Consider the following 17546-nt stretch of genomic DNA (forward strand, 5'->3'; position numbering starts at 1 on the left):
ACATCATAGAATTACCCTGTGGTAATGCTGGAATAGGCACCAGCTGGAATGGGGTTTTAACCAATCAGCATTCAGGATTAGACCCACGTCAGCCACCTGTTGTATAATCTGTAATAATGAAAGTATTACACAACCAAGTGGTAAACAATACATCAAGGTAAAGTCCAGAAGGTTTCTCAGGGGGTTCACTAGGGCTGCATGAACTGGCATGATGTCAACAGTCTGACAGGAGATAAGAATCCCACACGCTGAGTGAAGCCAGTCACCTTTATTTCACAGCTTAGTTGTTTGTGATAAAGGGCTTCCCCCGAACCCCAGCCCTCGTCCTGTGGAAACTCCTATTGTCCTTTACGGCTGTTGACGTCTTCAAGAATATTTTTTGTTTAGCAGATCTACTGAAGGAACACGGGGGGGGGGGGGGGGGGGGGGGGGGGGCACAGACAATGAGAGAAGAATGGGCTAGAATGTGAGGAAGAACAGAATGTGACGGATAATTCCTGGGCCACCGGGGTGGGGTGGCAACATGTTCTTTCCAATGCTGAGTCCATAATCACAGCTTCCTCCTCGACTGAGATATTTGGCAATTGTCATCATCTGGAAGGGAATGTAACAGTAAGCGTTGAGGTAATGGGTGATTGGGCTATTCCTGAACCACAAACCATGACAGAAATGTAAATACATAGTCACCAAATGCATACCTCTGTCCAAATTTCCTTACTTGGTGCCTTTGGCATCCTTACTTGGCCCCCTTGGTCCACACAGTGTACTGTTCTGGACAGATGTATTCAATGCCAGTAACAGTGAATCTGGACAAGCAAATATGTAATGGGTGCCGCACTGAAAAATATTTTGCTTAAAGCTTACTTTTATTTAATTATTTTTACTGCATCATGGATACCATAGCATCTGTCGTTTCGGCTTAACATCCTTCTCAGTGTTAAGGTCTTCATAAAACCAATAACAGTGACAGCAAAACAGGTTGTCTGCAAACAGAGGGTACATTTGGGGATAGTTCTCCACCATCACGTTGTTCTAGAGAGTCACAAGTGGATGCTATCTGTACTCTTTGACGGTATTACACATAGATTTGTTTGTGTGACTGAATGTTTGTCTGGGATTCTCTACTTGCACATTCATCTTCTGCACATCTATTCACTCCAGTATTTAATTGGTATATTGTAATAACTTCCCCACCATTGCCTAATTATTCGCCTTATCTCACCTCATTTGCACACACTGTATATAGACTTTTTTCTACTGTATTATTGACTGTATGTTTGTTTATTCCATGTGTAACTCTGTGTTGTTGTATGTGTCGAACTGCTTTGCTTTAGCTTGGCCAGGTCGCAGTTGTAAATGAGAACGTGTTCTCAACTACCCTACCTGGTTAAATAAAAGTGAATAAAAGTGAAATCAAATAAATCAATAGAAATTACACAAGCACGCACCCACCAAACATGCATGGCATGCACAGAGAACCATGAGGATGTTGGAAAGGCTATGGTGATGAGCTTTCCTCATACAGCAGCATCACAACTCAGTTAAAGTACTCACAAATAAGTAAATGAAAGTTATCATATAACCACTGTGGGCACACCAAAAAGTCATTTATTTGGGTTTCACAGTAGGTTATAAATGATCATCCAATACATTCTCAGTCTGCAGTGGAAGAATGGGTTGCAAGGTCAAAAACCTTGGACATAACTCCAGGAAACTTTAGCAATAAAGGCATCACATGCCGTCAGAGACCAGCCTCTCGGTCGGTCTCTGTCTGAGGTATGGCTAGTCAGACTGGGCCGATGACACCTGGTTGTGTAGAAAGTCAAAGCAGTCCATAATCCTGATTGTGTAGACCTGCAATTATTATTCTCAATTATTATTATTATTTAATTATTATTCTCAGTTCAAAAGAAGAGATCCTCTTTCTCCAAATGAGGGTAAGCTATAGCTTCATAGACAGATGTTCAGACAGCGTGTACACACATGGGCAGCCAGGTCACCCGCAATATAAGTCCGTATTCGACGTCCATCCATGTTTGAGGACGTCTAGAGATAATGTGGAAACCGGTCACCACGGGCAACAGTGAGCGCTGTTACCTTCAAATAGGTTTTGGTTTTGCTAGGGTGTTGTGGATAGGTGTAAGCATCTGCCTCTGATTCCAAAGGTTGCAAGTTTGAATCCAGTGATAGAAAGTTATTTTTGTTTTAAGCCTATCCCAAACCCTTACCTTAAAAAACATAGATTTTTTTTCCGCCTAAAATGACATACCCAAATCTAACTGCCTGTAGGATATGCATATTCTTGATTCCATTTGAAAGGAAACACTTTGAAGTTTGTGGAAATGTGAAATTACTGTAGGAGAATATAACACATTAGATCTGGTAAAAGACAATACAAAGAAAAAAACATGCGTTTTTTTAGTTTTTAGTTTGTTCCATTATCTTTGAAATGCAAGAGAAAGACCACAATGTATTATTCAAGTTTAGGCACAATTTAGATTTTGGCCACTAGATGGCAGCAGTGTATGTGCAAAGTTTTAGACAATGAACCATTGCATTTCTGTTCAAAATGTTGTATCAAGTCTGCCCAAATGTGCCTGGTTTATTGATACATTTTCAATTGTGCACTCTCCTCAAACAATAGCATGGTATTATTTCACTGTAATAGCTACTGTAAATTGGACAGGGCAGTTAGATTAACAAGAATTTAAGCTTTCTGCTCATATCAGATATAGCTATGTCCTGGGAAATTGTCTTGTTACTTACAACCTCATGCTAATCACATTAGCGCACATTAGCTCAACTGTCCCGTGGGGTGAGGTCACCGATCCCGTAGAGGTTTTAACGATTCAGAGTTAATGCCTAAGACTTCGGTGTTAAGGCCTAAAGTTAACCCTAACCTTACAAATTCAGAGTTAATGCCTAAACTTAACCTTAAACACTTCAAAATGTGATACTTGTGAAACATGGATGAATGTCCCATTCTGACCTGAGACTGTGAGAGACATGTACAAGCAGGTACACACACAGGCATGCAAATACACACACACACGCACGCACGCACGCATGCACGCACACACACACACACACACACACACACACACACACACACACACACACACACACACACACACACACACACACACACACACACACACACACACACACACACACACACACACACACACAATGTAACTGACTCTCACGCAAAGTATAAGAGTTCCATAACCACATGTGCCCCCACCCATACCCCCACCCTCTACCCCACTCTCCCCCAGTGTGGCCCCCTTCGTCCCAACAGAGGAGTGCCAACAGCTCCCAAAACTAAATGCCTGCTGTCCTCTGACCATTTTCTCTCTCTGACTACACTTGTTTATGAATTATATTTCCAGACACTACTAGTTACTTTTTCTTTTGCATTTCTTTAAATGTGAAAACGTTTGCCAAGACAATGCTTCAACTCTTTTTCTGAACGGAAATCAACAGTTGACATTAACAAACAATTTCAGATCCTTTTTTTCTACATTTGGACTCTGCTGCTGGTGACATTTCTATTATGTTGGGTATTGTGTTCCACTATTAGACAATGAGTCATACGTGGATGGTTGTTTTAAGATACTTTATTGTGTCTCACAAGTGAAAACTATGGTGGTGTAAACTTAGTGCACACAATACACGAGACAGAGAGATAATAATAAACATTGCACAGAAAATATATAATTTACACATCTTGCCCCATCATAAATAAAATATATGTATCACTGAATATGAAGTGATTCATTGACTTTGAATACACAACTTCTGACAGGGGATCTGTACATGTTTTGAGGGTGTTTTTGAAGGACAGTCTGGTAGTATAAAATGTTTGGTTGGTTGAGTGAGTGAGTGAGTGAGCGGTCTTCAATGTCAGAGTAATTGTATTAGCTGAATACCATCCAAAATGGCTGACAGACGAAGATCTTGTTGATGACCAAGATGTCATAACTCATTATTTGTCCATGGAGAGTGTGTTGTACCCCTTATCCACATACATCTTTTCATTTTAGTATCCCACAAGGATCTTCTGTCGACGGATCTTGACACCTTGGGCAGACTAAACATGGAACCCAGTGAATCGCACTCAGGAGTCACTCAAACTTAAAAAGAACAGTCTTGACTTGGATCCAGCTTTGGACAAATTCCACCCCCTTTCTCCGCATGACTTGGATCCAATCGCCTGCTCCTCTCATCCCATTGATCCAGACAGGCTTATCTGTCTATCACTGGTTTATCCCTATAAGGACACAGCTGTCTGGATGACTGCATGGGAAAATGGATCCATCTGGTTAGCCAACAGTTTGACAATAACCTCATACAGTAGGCCAAATGGTCAAGGTAGTGCACTATAGGGTTTATGGTGCCATTTGGGACACAGCCCTAGTGTTTTCAGTGGTTAGGGGCTGTATCTTATAGACTAACGGGATAGTACTATAACATTATTTTAAAGGATAAACTGATTTGACTTGCTCCCGAGTGGCACAGCGGTCTAAGGCACTGTATCTCAGTGCTAGAGGCGTCACTACAGATACCCTGGTTCAATTCCAGGCTGTATCACAACCGGCCGTGATTGGGAGTCCCATAGGGTGGCGTACAATTGGCCCAGCGTGTTCCGGGTTTGCCGGTGTAGGCCATCATTGTAAATAAGAATTTGTGCTTAACTGACTTGCCTAGTTAAATAAAGGTTAAATAAAAAAATATATAAAACATTGATAGGTTATATCTATGAACAGTTATGGTAGCTTATAACAAACGGTATTGTAAAATCTAGAATAAATGCATAATATGGAACACCTCCCAACTCAACTCATCAATATTTAGTCAAGTGGAAAGAAGAAATGAATGCACAACAACCTGTCATTGACTCCCCCCAGTCCCAACATCCACCTCCCTTCTGTCATCCATTCTTTTCCCACTGTCATGCCTCGTGAACCCATGATGCACCTCATCCCAACCCTGGCCGCATCATCCTCCCTTAATTAAATCAAATGTATTTATAACGCCATTTTTACATTAGCAGATTTCACAAAGTGCTTACACAGAAACCCAGCCTAAAACCCCAAACAGCAAGCAATGCAGATGTACTGTAGAAGCACAGTGGCTATATAACGTCCGTGTTGATGATACTCAGAACACAAAACAACAAAAGAATAACAAACGTCATGTTCTGCAGGCCTCACAGAGCTAACAAAAAACAAGATCCCACAAACACCAAAAGGAGAATGACAACTTATATGTGATCCCCAATCTCTAAAGGGGAGGGTCCGGGTGTGCATCCCTTCACGGCGGCGGCTCCGGTGCGGGACGTAGACCCCCCTCCGCCCGCAGATCCCTCCTCTTTGGTGGTGGACCTGGTGCATGGCCCTTCACTGGAGAAACCGGGCCGCAGATCATCGTCGGAGGAACCAGACCACCGCTCATCGCCGGAGGCTCCGGACTGGGGACCGTCGCTGGAGGTTCCAGACTGAGGACCGTCGCTGGAGGCTCCGGACTGGGGATCGTCGCTGGAACAGGTCTCACCGGACTGAGGAGACGTACTGGCAGCCTAGTGAGTGGAGCTGCCACAACACATCCTGGCTGGATACCCACTCTAGCCCGGTGAGTGTGGAGAGCTGGCACCGGATGCACTGGGCTATGTCGGCGCACTGGAGGCATAGTACGTATAGCCAGCGCAGGACTATACTGGACCATGGAGGCGCACCGGAGGTCTGGAGCGCAGAGCTAGCACAACTCGTCCTGGCTGGATACCCCCCGTAGCCCGGCAAGTGCGGGGAGCTGGAACAGGCCGCACTGGGTTGTCCTGGCGAACTGGGGATACCGTGCATAGAGCTGGTGCAGGATAACCTGGGCCGAAGAGACGCACCGGAGGTGGCTGAATGAGTGGCTGAATGCCCACTCTAGCACGGCAACTGCGGGGAGCTTGCAGAGAGCGCACCGGGCTGTGGCTGCTCACCGAAGGCATGGTGTGCAGAACCGGATAACACGGTGCTTGACCAGTCATTCTCTCCCCACGGTAAGCACGGGGAGTTGGCTCAGGTCTACAACCTGACTCCGCCAATCTCCCCATGTGCCCGCCCACCAAATTTTTTGGGGGCTGCCTCTCATGCTTGCTTCGTTGCCGTGACTCCCTCGCTGCTTCCACCTGTTCCCATGGGAGGCGATCCCTTCCGGCCAGGATCTCTTCCCATGTCCAGGATCATTTGCCGTCCAGGATGTCCTCCATGTCCAGTCCTCCTGACCACGCTGTTTGGTCCGTTTGTGATGGGATCTTCTGTATTTTTCCTTGTTGGAACATTGCTTACATTTTGAGTACATTCAGATTATTACTCATACCTGTGTCCTGTGCCTGACTCTGCATACCTATGAAAGGCTATGAAAAACTCCCTAGAAAGGCAGGAACCTAGGAAGAAACCTAGAGAGGAACCAGACTCTGAGAGGTGACCAGTACTTCTGGCTGTGCCAGGTGGAGATTATAAGAGGACATGGCCATTAAGGCCAGATCGTTCTTCAAGATGTTCAAAAATTCCCACAGTAGATGACAGCAGAGTCATACTAATCCTCTTTTGCACCGTTTGCAATTAAAGTAAAGATTATGTAGACCGCATGGCTCACACAACACACAGCTATGTGATTCTGTAGACCACATGGCTCACACAACACACAGCTATGTGATTCTGTAGACCACATGGCTCACACAACACACAGCTATGTGATTCTGTAGACCGCATGGCTCACACAACACACAGCTATGTGATTCTGTAGACCACATGGCTCACACAACACACAGCTATGTGATTCTGTAGACCGCATGGCTCACACAACACACAGCTATGTGATTCTGTAGACCACATGGCTCACACAACACACAGCTATGTGATTCTGTAGACCACATGGCTCACACAACACACAGCTATGTGATTCTGTAGACCGCATGGCTCACACAACACACAGCTATGTGATTCTGTAGACCGCATGGCTCACACAACACACAGCTATGTGATTCTGTAGACCACATGGCTCACACAACACACAGCTATGTGATTCTGTAGACCACATGGCTCACACAACACACAGCTATGTGATTCTGTAGACCGCATGGCTCACACAACACACAGCTATGTGATTCTGTAGACCGCATGGCTCACACAACACACAGCTATGTGATTCTGTAGACCGCATGGCTCACACAACACACAGCTATGTGATTCTGTAGACCGCATGGCTCACATAACACACAGCTATGTGATTCTGTAGACCGCATGGCTCACACAACACACGGCTATGTGATTCTGTAGACCGCATGGCTCACATAACACACAGCTATGTGATTCTGTAGACCGCATGGCTCACACAACACACAGCTATGTGATTCTGTAGACCGCATAGCTCACACAACACACGGCTATGTGATTCTGTAGACCGCATGGCTCACATAACACACAGCTATGTGATTCTGTAGACCGCATGGCTCACACAACACACAGCTATGTGATTCTGTAGACCGCATGGGTCACACAACACACAGCTATGTGATTCTGTAAACCGCATGGCTCACACAACACACAGCTATGTCTGCTCTGCCTCCTATAGCCTATACTCGTAGAAAAAAACGTGTTATCTTGAACCTTAAATGGTTCTTCGACTGTCTCAATAGGATAACCCTTTGAAGAACCCTTTTGGTTCCAGTAAGAACCATTTTGGTTCCAGGTAGAATTATTTTGGTTCCAGGTAGACCCAATCAAATCAAATCAAATTTTATTGGTCACATACACGTGACCAAGCAGATGTTATTGCGAGTGTAGTGAAATGCTTGTGCTTCTAGTTCCGACAGTGCAGCAATATCTAACAAGTAATCTAACAATTCCACTACAACTACCTAATACACAAAAATCGAAGTAAAGTGATAGAATAAGAATATGTACACATAAATATATGGGTGAGCAATGACCGAGCGGCATAGGCAAGATGGTATAAAATACAGTACAGATGTCCAGGAGGAACAAGAGAACAATGATTTAGAAGAGATGGGATGAGTAATGTAAGAAATGTAAACATCATTATTAAGGTGGCAGTAATAAAATGACTAGTGATCCATTTGTTAGTGGCCAATGATTTCAAGTCTGTATGTAGAAAGCAGCCTCTCTGTGTTGATGATGGCTGTTTAACAGTCTGATGGCCTTGAGATAGAAGCTATTTTCCAGTCTCTCTGTCCCAGCTTTGATGCACCTGTACTGACCTCGCCTTCCGGATGGTAGCGGGGTGAACAGGCAGTGGATCGGGTGGTTGTTGTCCTTAACGATCTTTTTGGCCTTCCTGTGACATCGGGTGGTGTAGGTGTCCTGGAGGGCAGGTATTTTGCCCCCGGTGATGCGTTGTGCAAACCGCACGACCCTCTGGAGAGCCCTGTGGTTGTGGGCGGTGCAGTTGCCGTATCTGGTGGTGATACAGCCTGACAGAATGATCTCAATTGTGCATCTGTAAAAGTTTGTGAGGGTTTTAGGTGACAAGCCAAATTTCTTCAGCCTCCCGAGGTTGAAGAGGCGCTGTTTGCCTTCTTCACCACACTGTCTGTGTGGGTGGACCATTTCAGTTTGTCCGTGATGTGTACGCCGAGGAATTTAAAACTTTCCACCTTCTCCACTGCTGTCCCGTCGATGTGAATAGGGGGGTGCTCCCTTTGCTGTTTCCTGAAGTTCACGATCATTTCCTTTGTTTTGTTGACATTGAGTTAGAGGATGTTTTCCTGACACCAAACTCCAAGAGCCCTCACCTCCTCCCTATAGCCTGTCTTGTTGTTGGTGATCAAGTCTACTACCGTTGTGTCGTCTGCAAACTTGATGATCGAGTTGGCAAAAAACTGTCAGATTTCGACAGACATATATATGGCTGAGACGCAAAGAAAATTCAAGGAGAGTGGGTGCAAAAACGATCAGATTATTACTGCCATTGAGAAAATCCAAAACAAATTGAGACATGTTCTCTTTCAAGGACAGTCTCGCAAAAAGAAGCATTATTGGGTTCTTACTACCCACTTTTTAAAGTGCTCTGAAAAATTAAGGGAATCATTCACAAAAATTGGCACATTCTAAGATCCAATGACAGTATCAGTAATGGGTTTTTGGACCCTCCGGTGGTCGTATTCTCCCTGGGCAGAAACATCAGAGACGAATTGGTAAACTCTGATTGCGCATCTACTGGATGGAAACTTTAAGTGAAATGGCTGTGCTTAATGCAATGGCACTTACAAATGTAGATCCTTAAACACCCTCAAACAGGGAAACAGATCCCAATCAAAGGTGTTATCATGTGCTCCACTAAGGCAGTTATTTATCTTATAACTTGTCCTTGTGGTAAATATTATGTGGGTAAACGAAGAGCGAATTAAAAGTATGAATCTTGGAGCATCATAGCACCTTTAGGTGAAAAAACTCGACGTACCCACTTTTTGGAAGCAAACTACACTATTTGTCCCTACTTTATATCGGCATCAAACACGTCACCCTCCCAAGGAGATGGGGTGACCTTGACAATTTATAGTTAAAATGAGAGGCTGCTTGGATCTTTAATTTGAAAACCATTTCTCCCTTCTGTCTCAACGTAGACTTTGATCTGAAGCCATTCTTGTGATTATTGTGATTTTGCCTGTGTAGATTATGTAGCCAATTGCATTTATGATCAGATGTTATCCTTTCATGCTTTCTATATGTTCTATTTCTATCTGTAAAATAACCAATGAAATCAAGCCAGCACCTCGCCTAAACAGGTGTTCTACTCTGCTAGCCAGCACCTCTCCTAAACAGATGTTCTACTCTGCTAGCCAGCACCTCTCCTAAACAGGTGTTCTACTCTGCTAGCCAGCACCTCGCCTATACAGGTGTTCTACTCTGCTAGCCAGCACCTCTCCTAAACAGGTGTTCTACTCTGCTGGCCAGCACCTCTCCTAAACAGGTGTTCTACTCTGCTAGCCAGCACCTCGCCTAAACAGGTGTTCTACTCTGCTAGCCAGCACCTCTCCTAAACAGGTGTTCTACTCTGCTAGCCAGCACCTCACCTAAACATGTGTTCTACTCTGCTAGCCAGCACCTCTCCTAAACAGGTGTTCTACTCTGTTAGCCAGCACCTCTCCTAAACAGGTGTTCTACTCTGCTAGCCAGCACCTCTCCTAAACAGGTGTTCTACTCTGCTAGCCAGCACCTCTCCTAAACAGGTGTTCTACCCTGCTAGCCAGCACCTCTCCTAAACAGGTGTTCTACTCTGCTAGCCAGCACCTCTCCTAAACAGGTGTTCTACTCTGCTAGCCAGCACCTCTCCTAAACAGGTGTTCTACTCTGCTAGCCAGCACCTCGCCTAAGCAGGTGTTCTACTCTGCTGGCCAGCACCTCTCCTAAACAGGTGTTCTACTCTGCTAGCCAGCACCTCTCCTAAACAGGTGTTCTACTCTGCTAGCCAGCACCTCTCCTAAACAGGTGTTCTACTCTGCTGGCCAGCACCTCTCCTAAACAGGTGTTCTACTCTGCTAGCCAGCACCTCTCCTAAACAGGTGTTCTACTCTGCTAGCCAGCACCTCACCTAAACAGGTGTGCGTTTCTTTCGCCTCCAAATTACCCAAAAGGGTTCTACCTCGAACAAAAAGGGTTCTCCTATGGGGACAGCTGAAGAATCCTTTTGGAACCCTTATTTCTAACAGTGTACCCTTCCTCCACATTGAACATTGCTTGTCCATCTGAACCTGTCGGTTATTCTGCATCTCTATCCTTTTCTCATGAGGTGACGTTTGTGATGGGGGTTTAAAACTGAGGCCTACTCGAAATGTACCAAATTGTGTATAGGATTTACATTAACAATGTGAAAACTGGAAGACATATTGGAAAGGTGGCACAGTTAATAAAAATACAACTTCTGGGAAGACAAGCAGTTTATTGTGAAGTGAGACTGCACAGTGTGAACTGATACATGATGTGGTCTCTAAAAGGACAGTTGCCACCTCTGGAAACTTAGACATTAAAACTCATGATAGGCACAGAAATAATGTATCTGAATTGGAGACAGTATAAAAAGAGCACCTAGAGCAACATTACATAAGGCAGTTATATCAAGTTATATCAGTATATCAGAACCTGTGTGATTACTGGCTTCAGTTTAGGCTTGAGCTACCTACCTAACACTTCTTTGGAAATACACAACCTTTGAAATGTCACAATGAGTCTGTTAGGCCTACACTTGCCTATTGCTGAATACTGAAGTGTTAGTGGCATGTTGCGTCTGTGAGATTTAGGCTATAAAGAAACAGCATTTAACAGACTTTGGCAGCTGAGTCCGACCTCCTCCTCTCCCTAGAGTCAGGCACTTTGATTTTGTGTGTGTTCACCTTCAGAAGGAGTAAGTGCACCACCCAAGCACTCTTCAAAGCAGCTGGTAAGGGGAGGGGAGTGTGTGTGTGAGACAACCACATCTCTCAAAGCAAGTAAGAAAATAGGAGTAAAATACAACAATATTTTCAGCATTATAGTAACAGTGTACACGGAAGGAAACAGATTAAGATTATAATACACAAACCATGGGACACTTTCAACCAGAGGTCGAAAAACAGCACTTATTTCTTTGAGGCATTTGATCAACCAAGACGTTTCCATGTTGAAGCAACATCTGAAAATGACATGGTGGTGGCCATTTTACCTTCTTCAAAGAAATTACAACTCAGATATTTCAATCAATGCCTCATTTTTTCCAAGATATGCTTTTGTCAACCAGCTGATTAATAAACAGAATATGTTTTTTTTAAGCTCCTCACTGGTTTCATCTCTGCTTTCAAATGTACTGTACACTCTTAGAATTAGTGGTGACTCGAGGAACACTGGAGGTACTCAATGAACCCCTGGAGTTCCTCAATATTTGCACCTTAGGTTAGTTGAGGGGTTCTTGGAGGAACCTTTCATGTTTCAATGTAGCAAAGGGTTCCTGTCGGAACCCTGGACTGGAGGTGTGGCTTGGTAGGGGTGTGGCTTTCAGATTTCCTGTTGTATTTTCATCACATGTTAAGGTTGAACAATGACAGTTCTGTAGCTTCAATGAGGCTTACAGAGGTGTACGAGTTCCTCAAGAGCCTGTGCAAATCCCAATTTTGGACCTTATGTCATCAGCATTGTTAATATTATTAATATTATATTAGAATATGTAATATGCATAAATATTCAAGGAACATTGAAATTTGCATGATGAAACTTTACATAATGAAAAGGAATGACATTTACTGTAATGTGTGGCCAAAAATAACTATCTGCCATACCTCCAATAAGATACACCTCCAATCTTCTGATAGGCTGCCATCTCTACAATATAGTATTAAAAAGGTTCAGAATTGAACCTCACTCATCACAAAAAGGTTCTGATGTGAACCTTTACACAGGGGTTCCTCGAATAATTTTTAGAATTGGTTCTTTGGTTCTAAAAGTTCTTCCAGGCTCCGTTACTTCTAAGAGTGCATACTGTCTATTAAGGGAGATTTATAAATGGTTGACCCACTAAAATTATTCTTACAGAAACGTTATGTTCAAGCAGTTGGAATCAGTCAAGAGCTGTCATGGTCATGAGACTGAAGTTGTTTTGATATCATTGGAAGATTGACACCATCTCTTCCATAACCAGACAGGTTATGTGGTACTGAACATTTCCAGAGCTTGCTGAGAATCCATCCTGTACTATACACTTAGTATAGTACAGGATTGTACTAAAAAGAAAACAGTGTTTTTTGGTAAATGAGGGGAAATAAATTATTGGTCAAAAGGACAGTTCACTAAACTCAATCCCACCTACCACCAAGCCTTAGACCAGCACCCTTTCCAGTGTAAAATTCAGCTAGAAAACTTTTTTGGGAATGTGTAGAGAGATGCGTGGCTACTGCAACTGCAGATCTGCTGACAGTAATAGGAATACATAAATCAATGATATAGCTAGCATGATTAAGAGTTAGGTCCTCAGTGATAACACTAACTAAACTGTAACACAAGTGGATTGCTAGTTTCTCTCTGGTGCTTGTGTCATCTAACATTCTATCTCTCTGGTTCTCACTATCCCAATCTGTCCGTAAGGGGTTGGCTTCCAGAGAGAGAGAGCGAAAGAGAGAGAGAGAGTTCAGATCAAGCCAGTCCTTTCATCACCATAGCAGTGGAAATTGAGACTTCTGAACAGAAGCAGGAAGTAAACAGTCGATCCCAGGCCAAAGCCAAGGAGTCTGGGAAGTGTGGTCTTTGGGATAGTGAGTCTTGAGGTGATTATTGCTGTGTCCTGAAGCCGGGGAGGCTATATGGAGGAGCCCCTCTAAGCCTGCAGGCCGTGAGTTTGTTTTGATGCCATAAACCTTGAGTTATGTTGGGGGCGGCTGGAGTTTCAATACCTACAGTGTTGGGTAAGGGGATAAGGGTGTAAGGGGTAAGAGTAGTGGTTCTTGGGGTAGTTGGTTCCTCCAAGGGTCAGAGTGTGAACTCCGGGGTTCTGGTTGTGTTGCTCCCCCAGAGTTTAGTACGGGGCTGGTTGAGTTGCACCCCGAGGGTAGGAAGGGGAAGTGGGTACGGGGTGAAGGGTAGGGGGTCTGGGGCTGGTTGTGCTGCTCCCCCAGGGTAGGAAGGGGTAGAGGGTTTGGGATGAAAGGAAGGGGCTCTGGGGATGCTGAGTTCCTGGAGTGCCTGTCTCTACTTGCGTCGGCGATGTTGGTGGTGATGGTGGCTTTGCATGTCTTCCATGGTGACCCTACCCCACACGCCGATCACGAACGCCTCGATCTCACACTCATTTTCTCCGCGAGCGATACGGAAGTAGCCGTTCTCCCCCCAGTTCTTCCCCCACGAGTTGGCAGCAATCTGGGAAAAGTCATTAGAAAGAGTGGCATGGGTTAGAATGTGGATATTGTAGAGAGAGACCACAGGAGGCTGATGAGGGGAGGACGGTTCATAACAATGGCTGAAACAGAGGAAATGGAATGGCAACAAACACATGAAAAACATGATTTTGATACCGTTCCCTGAATCTGCTTTGGCCATTACCACAAGCCTGTCCTCCCTAATTAAGGTGCCACCAACCTCCTGTGGTAGATACATAATAAGATATTTACACAAATAAGAGACAACAAAGAGAAAAATATGTGATGAGTAATGTGATAGGAGACATTACTTACCCAGTACTTCTTAGTTGTCCGATCATAGTTCCTCTCTTCTCCCCACCTGGAACAGAACACACAGACGAATTACTGACATGATTGTTTTAAACTAAATAACATAACATTATTATGAACTTCAGAGGTTTCTTCATTTTTCACTGGAAGTAAAAAATAATCTGATAATTATTCTGTTGTGAATTGGGTTGTTTTTAACCTTTTACAAGTAGCTTTTTAAATATATCCCACGCCCACATAGGAATGTGCACACCTGAGAGTGTTTTGACGCAACTTAAGAGCTATAAGTATAGGTAGAGATGCGGAGTACAAAACATCTTTCATCTCTTAACAGCATCCTGAAAACAAGACGTTATTTATGACCATGGCCAAGGAAGACCAGAGCGATTATACTACCCAAACACACACACACACACACACACACACACACACAATCTACCCTGCATCCCACATCATTCAGATTCCTCAGCAGCAGACAGAATTCCCCCTCTGCCACTTCCCCCCTCGCAGCTCAGGAAACAGGAAGGAGAGGGATGGCCAGTGAGGAAGTGGTCACCGCCTGACTCCTGTCATCTCACAGACAACAACAACATTGCTGAAGGTTGAGTGAGGCTCTAATAAATACACCTTACCCCTGTAGAGGTCTCTCTCTCTCTCCTGGCCAATGCCCATAAATTCCCATCATCCTTAGCTTCTGGTCCTATCTGGCAGTTGCCCCAGTCGGACTTGACCCAGCGTCCCTGCGTCTTAGACCGACTTTCCCTGCCCCCTCCCTTGCTCCAGTTCTATTCCCATCCTGTTTGTGAACACCAGTTCCTAGGGCCCCTAGGAGCCTCATATTTTATAAGGGAATAGGAATGCTGGGAAAGAGAGGTGGTGTTTTCAGTTGTTGCCAACTCGGTAGCCTGCCACCAAAACAATGTTTTATTACTTGACTCTGGTTTGGACAAGAGTTCAAGGGTCATCATGCTCTGAAAAAGCTAATACAAACAGCTGTACAAACATCACAACCACATCTGAAATAGATGGAGACTGGAGGTTGCTTGACGACTCAGACTGGATTTAATTCCGCTATCGCTACGTACATTCAGTCTGAGACTGCCATCCTAGAAGCCATTTCTGCTGACACCAAAGTGTTGTCCCCCACGCCGTTTTAACCACTTGTGTTCAGGCTCTGGCCCAACTCATCGGTTTCTAGGACCAATCAGAACAGTTAGAATGGGAGAAGTTGTCGGGGAGGAGATCAAATTCAGACTCACGGTGGAGAAGAAATGTTAGTGGGCGTGGAGTTTGGCCAGAGCGATGTGGATGAATAGCCAGGCAAGGCAGGATGTGGGTTTTGGGAGGCCAAACTGCGTGTGTGTGGGTGCGTTTGCGTGTGTGTGCGTTTGTGCATGCGTGTGTGTGTGCGCACGTGTGCATTTGTATGTGTGTGTGTACTTGTGTGTATACGGGCTGAGCCAGAGAGCCAGACAGAATTGGACCACTACGGAGCCCTTATCTCCCCCAGTTAGCGTTGTTCCCCCTGGACAATGAGGGACATACCAGTCCTCCCCCACCTTAACCCTGACCTCCTCTATGGGCCTGATCCCCTCTCTGTCCAGTACAGTTGGGATCAACACACCAGACAATTCCCTTTCCACTAGAGTGGACCTCAATGCCCTAAACACAAACTTTCCCAGGCCCTTGGCTTAATAGAACGCACTGCAGCGGGATTTTGCTTGTAAAAACATCAAAGCTTGTGACAGTCAGGCTCTACGCACCCTGTCCTGACCCCCCTTCTTACCCCCTAACCCGTCCCCAAATCCATACCCTCGGTACCCACCGAGCCTCGCGTTAGTAGCCCAAACCAGCGAAAGAACCGCAGTGTCAGCGGAGGTTGGATGCAAAGGGAAGTTGAGCTTCAACCATCATCCTCATCATCATCAGTAGAGCATGCTGCTCAGACTAGACAACAGCAGCGTTTTAGGACAGACCAGACAGGATAGACCGACCAGACAGGACAGACCGACCAGACAGGACAGACCATACTCCAGCAGTGTTCCAGGACAGACCAGAACTAGCGTGCACCCCAAATGGCACCATGTTCCCTATACAGAGCACTTATTTTGAGCTGAGCACTATGGGCCTTGGTGAAAGTAGTGCACTATAAAGAGAATAGGGCACCATTTGGGAATCAGATTTAAGCAATTGATCTTGATAGACAGAGACTCTAGACCAGAGTTCCCCAACTTACTTTTTTTAATATATTTTTTTATTGTTGGAAATCAGCTCCAAATGATTCTGTTCCCAAGTATTCCCACGCATAATAGAGAGACACGTGATTGCAGGGAAACTTCTATCAACATGTTAAATGTGCAACCAGAGGGAAAAAAATTCTAGATCACCTGTACTCCACACACAGAGACAAAGCTCTCCCTCGCCCTCCATTTGGCAAATCTGACAACAACTCTATCCTCCTGATTCCTGCTTACAAGCAAAAATTTAAGCAGGAAGCCCCAGTGATTCGGTCTATAAAAAAAGTGGTCAGATGAAGCAGATGCTAAACTACAGGACTGTTTTGCTATCACAGACTGGAACATGTTCCGGGATTCTTCCAATGGCATTGAGGAGTACACCACATCAGTCACTGGCTTTATCAATAAGTGCATCGAGGACATCGTCCCCACAGTGACTGTATGTACATACCCCAACCAGAAGCCATGGATTACAGGCAACATCCGCATCGAGCTAAAGGGTAGAGCTGCCGCTTCAAGGTGCGGGACTCGGAAGCTTACAAGAAATCCTGCTATGCTCTGCGACAAACCATCAAACAGGCAAAGAGTCAATACAGGGCTAAGATTGAATCATACTACACCAGCTCCGATGCTCGTCTTATGTGGCAGGGCTTGCAAACTATTACAGACTACAAAGGGAAGCACAGCCGCGAGCTGCCCAGTGGCACGAGCCTACCAGACGAGCTAAATCATTTCTATGCTCACTTCGAGGAGAGCAACACTGAGGCATGCATGAGAGCATCAGCTGTTTCGGGTGACTGTGTGATCACGCTCTCCGTAGCCGACATGAGTAAGACCTTTAAACAGGTCAACATACACAAGGCCGTGGGGCCAGACGAATTACCAGGATGTGTGCTCCGGGCATGTGCTGACCAACTGGCAGGTGTCCCTGATTGAGTCTGTAATATCAACATGTCTCAAGCAGACCACCATAGTCCCTGTGCCCAAGAACACAAAGGCAACCTGCCTAAATGACTACAGATCCGTAGCACTCACATCTGTAGCCATGAAGTGCTTTGAAAGGTTGGTAATGGTGATGCAATCTGCATTGCACTCCACAATACCCT

The 17546-nt window shown here is 44.9% G+C and overlaps 1 protein-coding gene across 3 annotated transcripts in view; it reads right to left on the reverse strand.

The window, feature by feature from the left end:
* Positions 1-10933: 10933 nt before the first annotated feature.
* LOC110496601 (tubulointerstitial nephritis antigen-like 1) overlaps positions 10934-17546 on the reverse strand; it is a 63409-nt gene continuing 56796 nt past the window's right edge. For all 3 annotated transcript variants that reach the window (XM_036953358.1, XM_036953359.1, XM_036953357.1), the window contains 2 exons: positions 14207-14252; positions 10934-13892 (listed from right to left, as the gene is read on the reverse strand). In XM_036953358.1, coding sequence (XP_036809253.1) covers positions 13725-13892; positions 14207-14252 — 214 coding nt within the window. In that variant the 3' untranslated portion in view covers positions 10934-13724. The remainder of the gene's footprint in view (positions 13893-14206; positions 14253-17546) is intronic.

This window comes from Oncorhynchus mykiss, chromosome 18, assembly GCF_013265735.2.
Source record: "Oncorhynchus mykiss isolate Arlee chromosome 18, USDA_OmykA_1.1, whole genome shotgun sequence".
NCBI classification, from domain to species: Eukaryota; Metazoa; Chordata; class Actinopteri; order Salmoniformes; family Salmonidae; genus Oncorhynchus; species Oncorhynchus mykiss.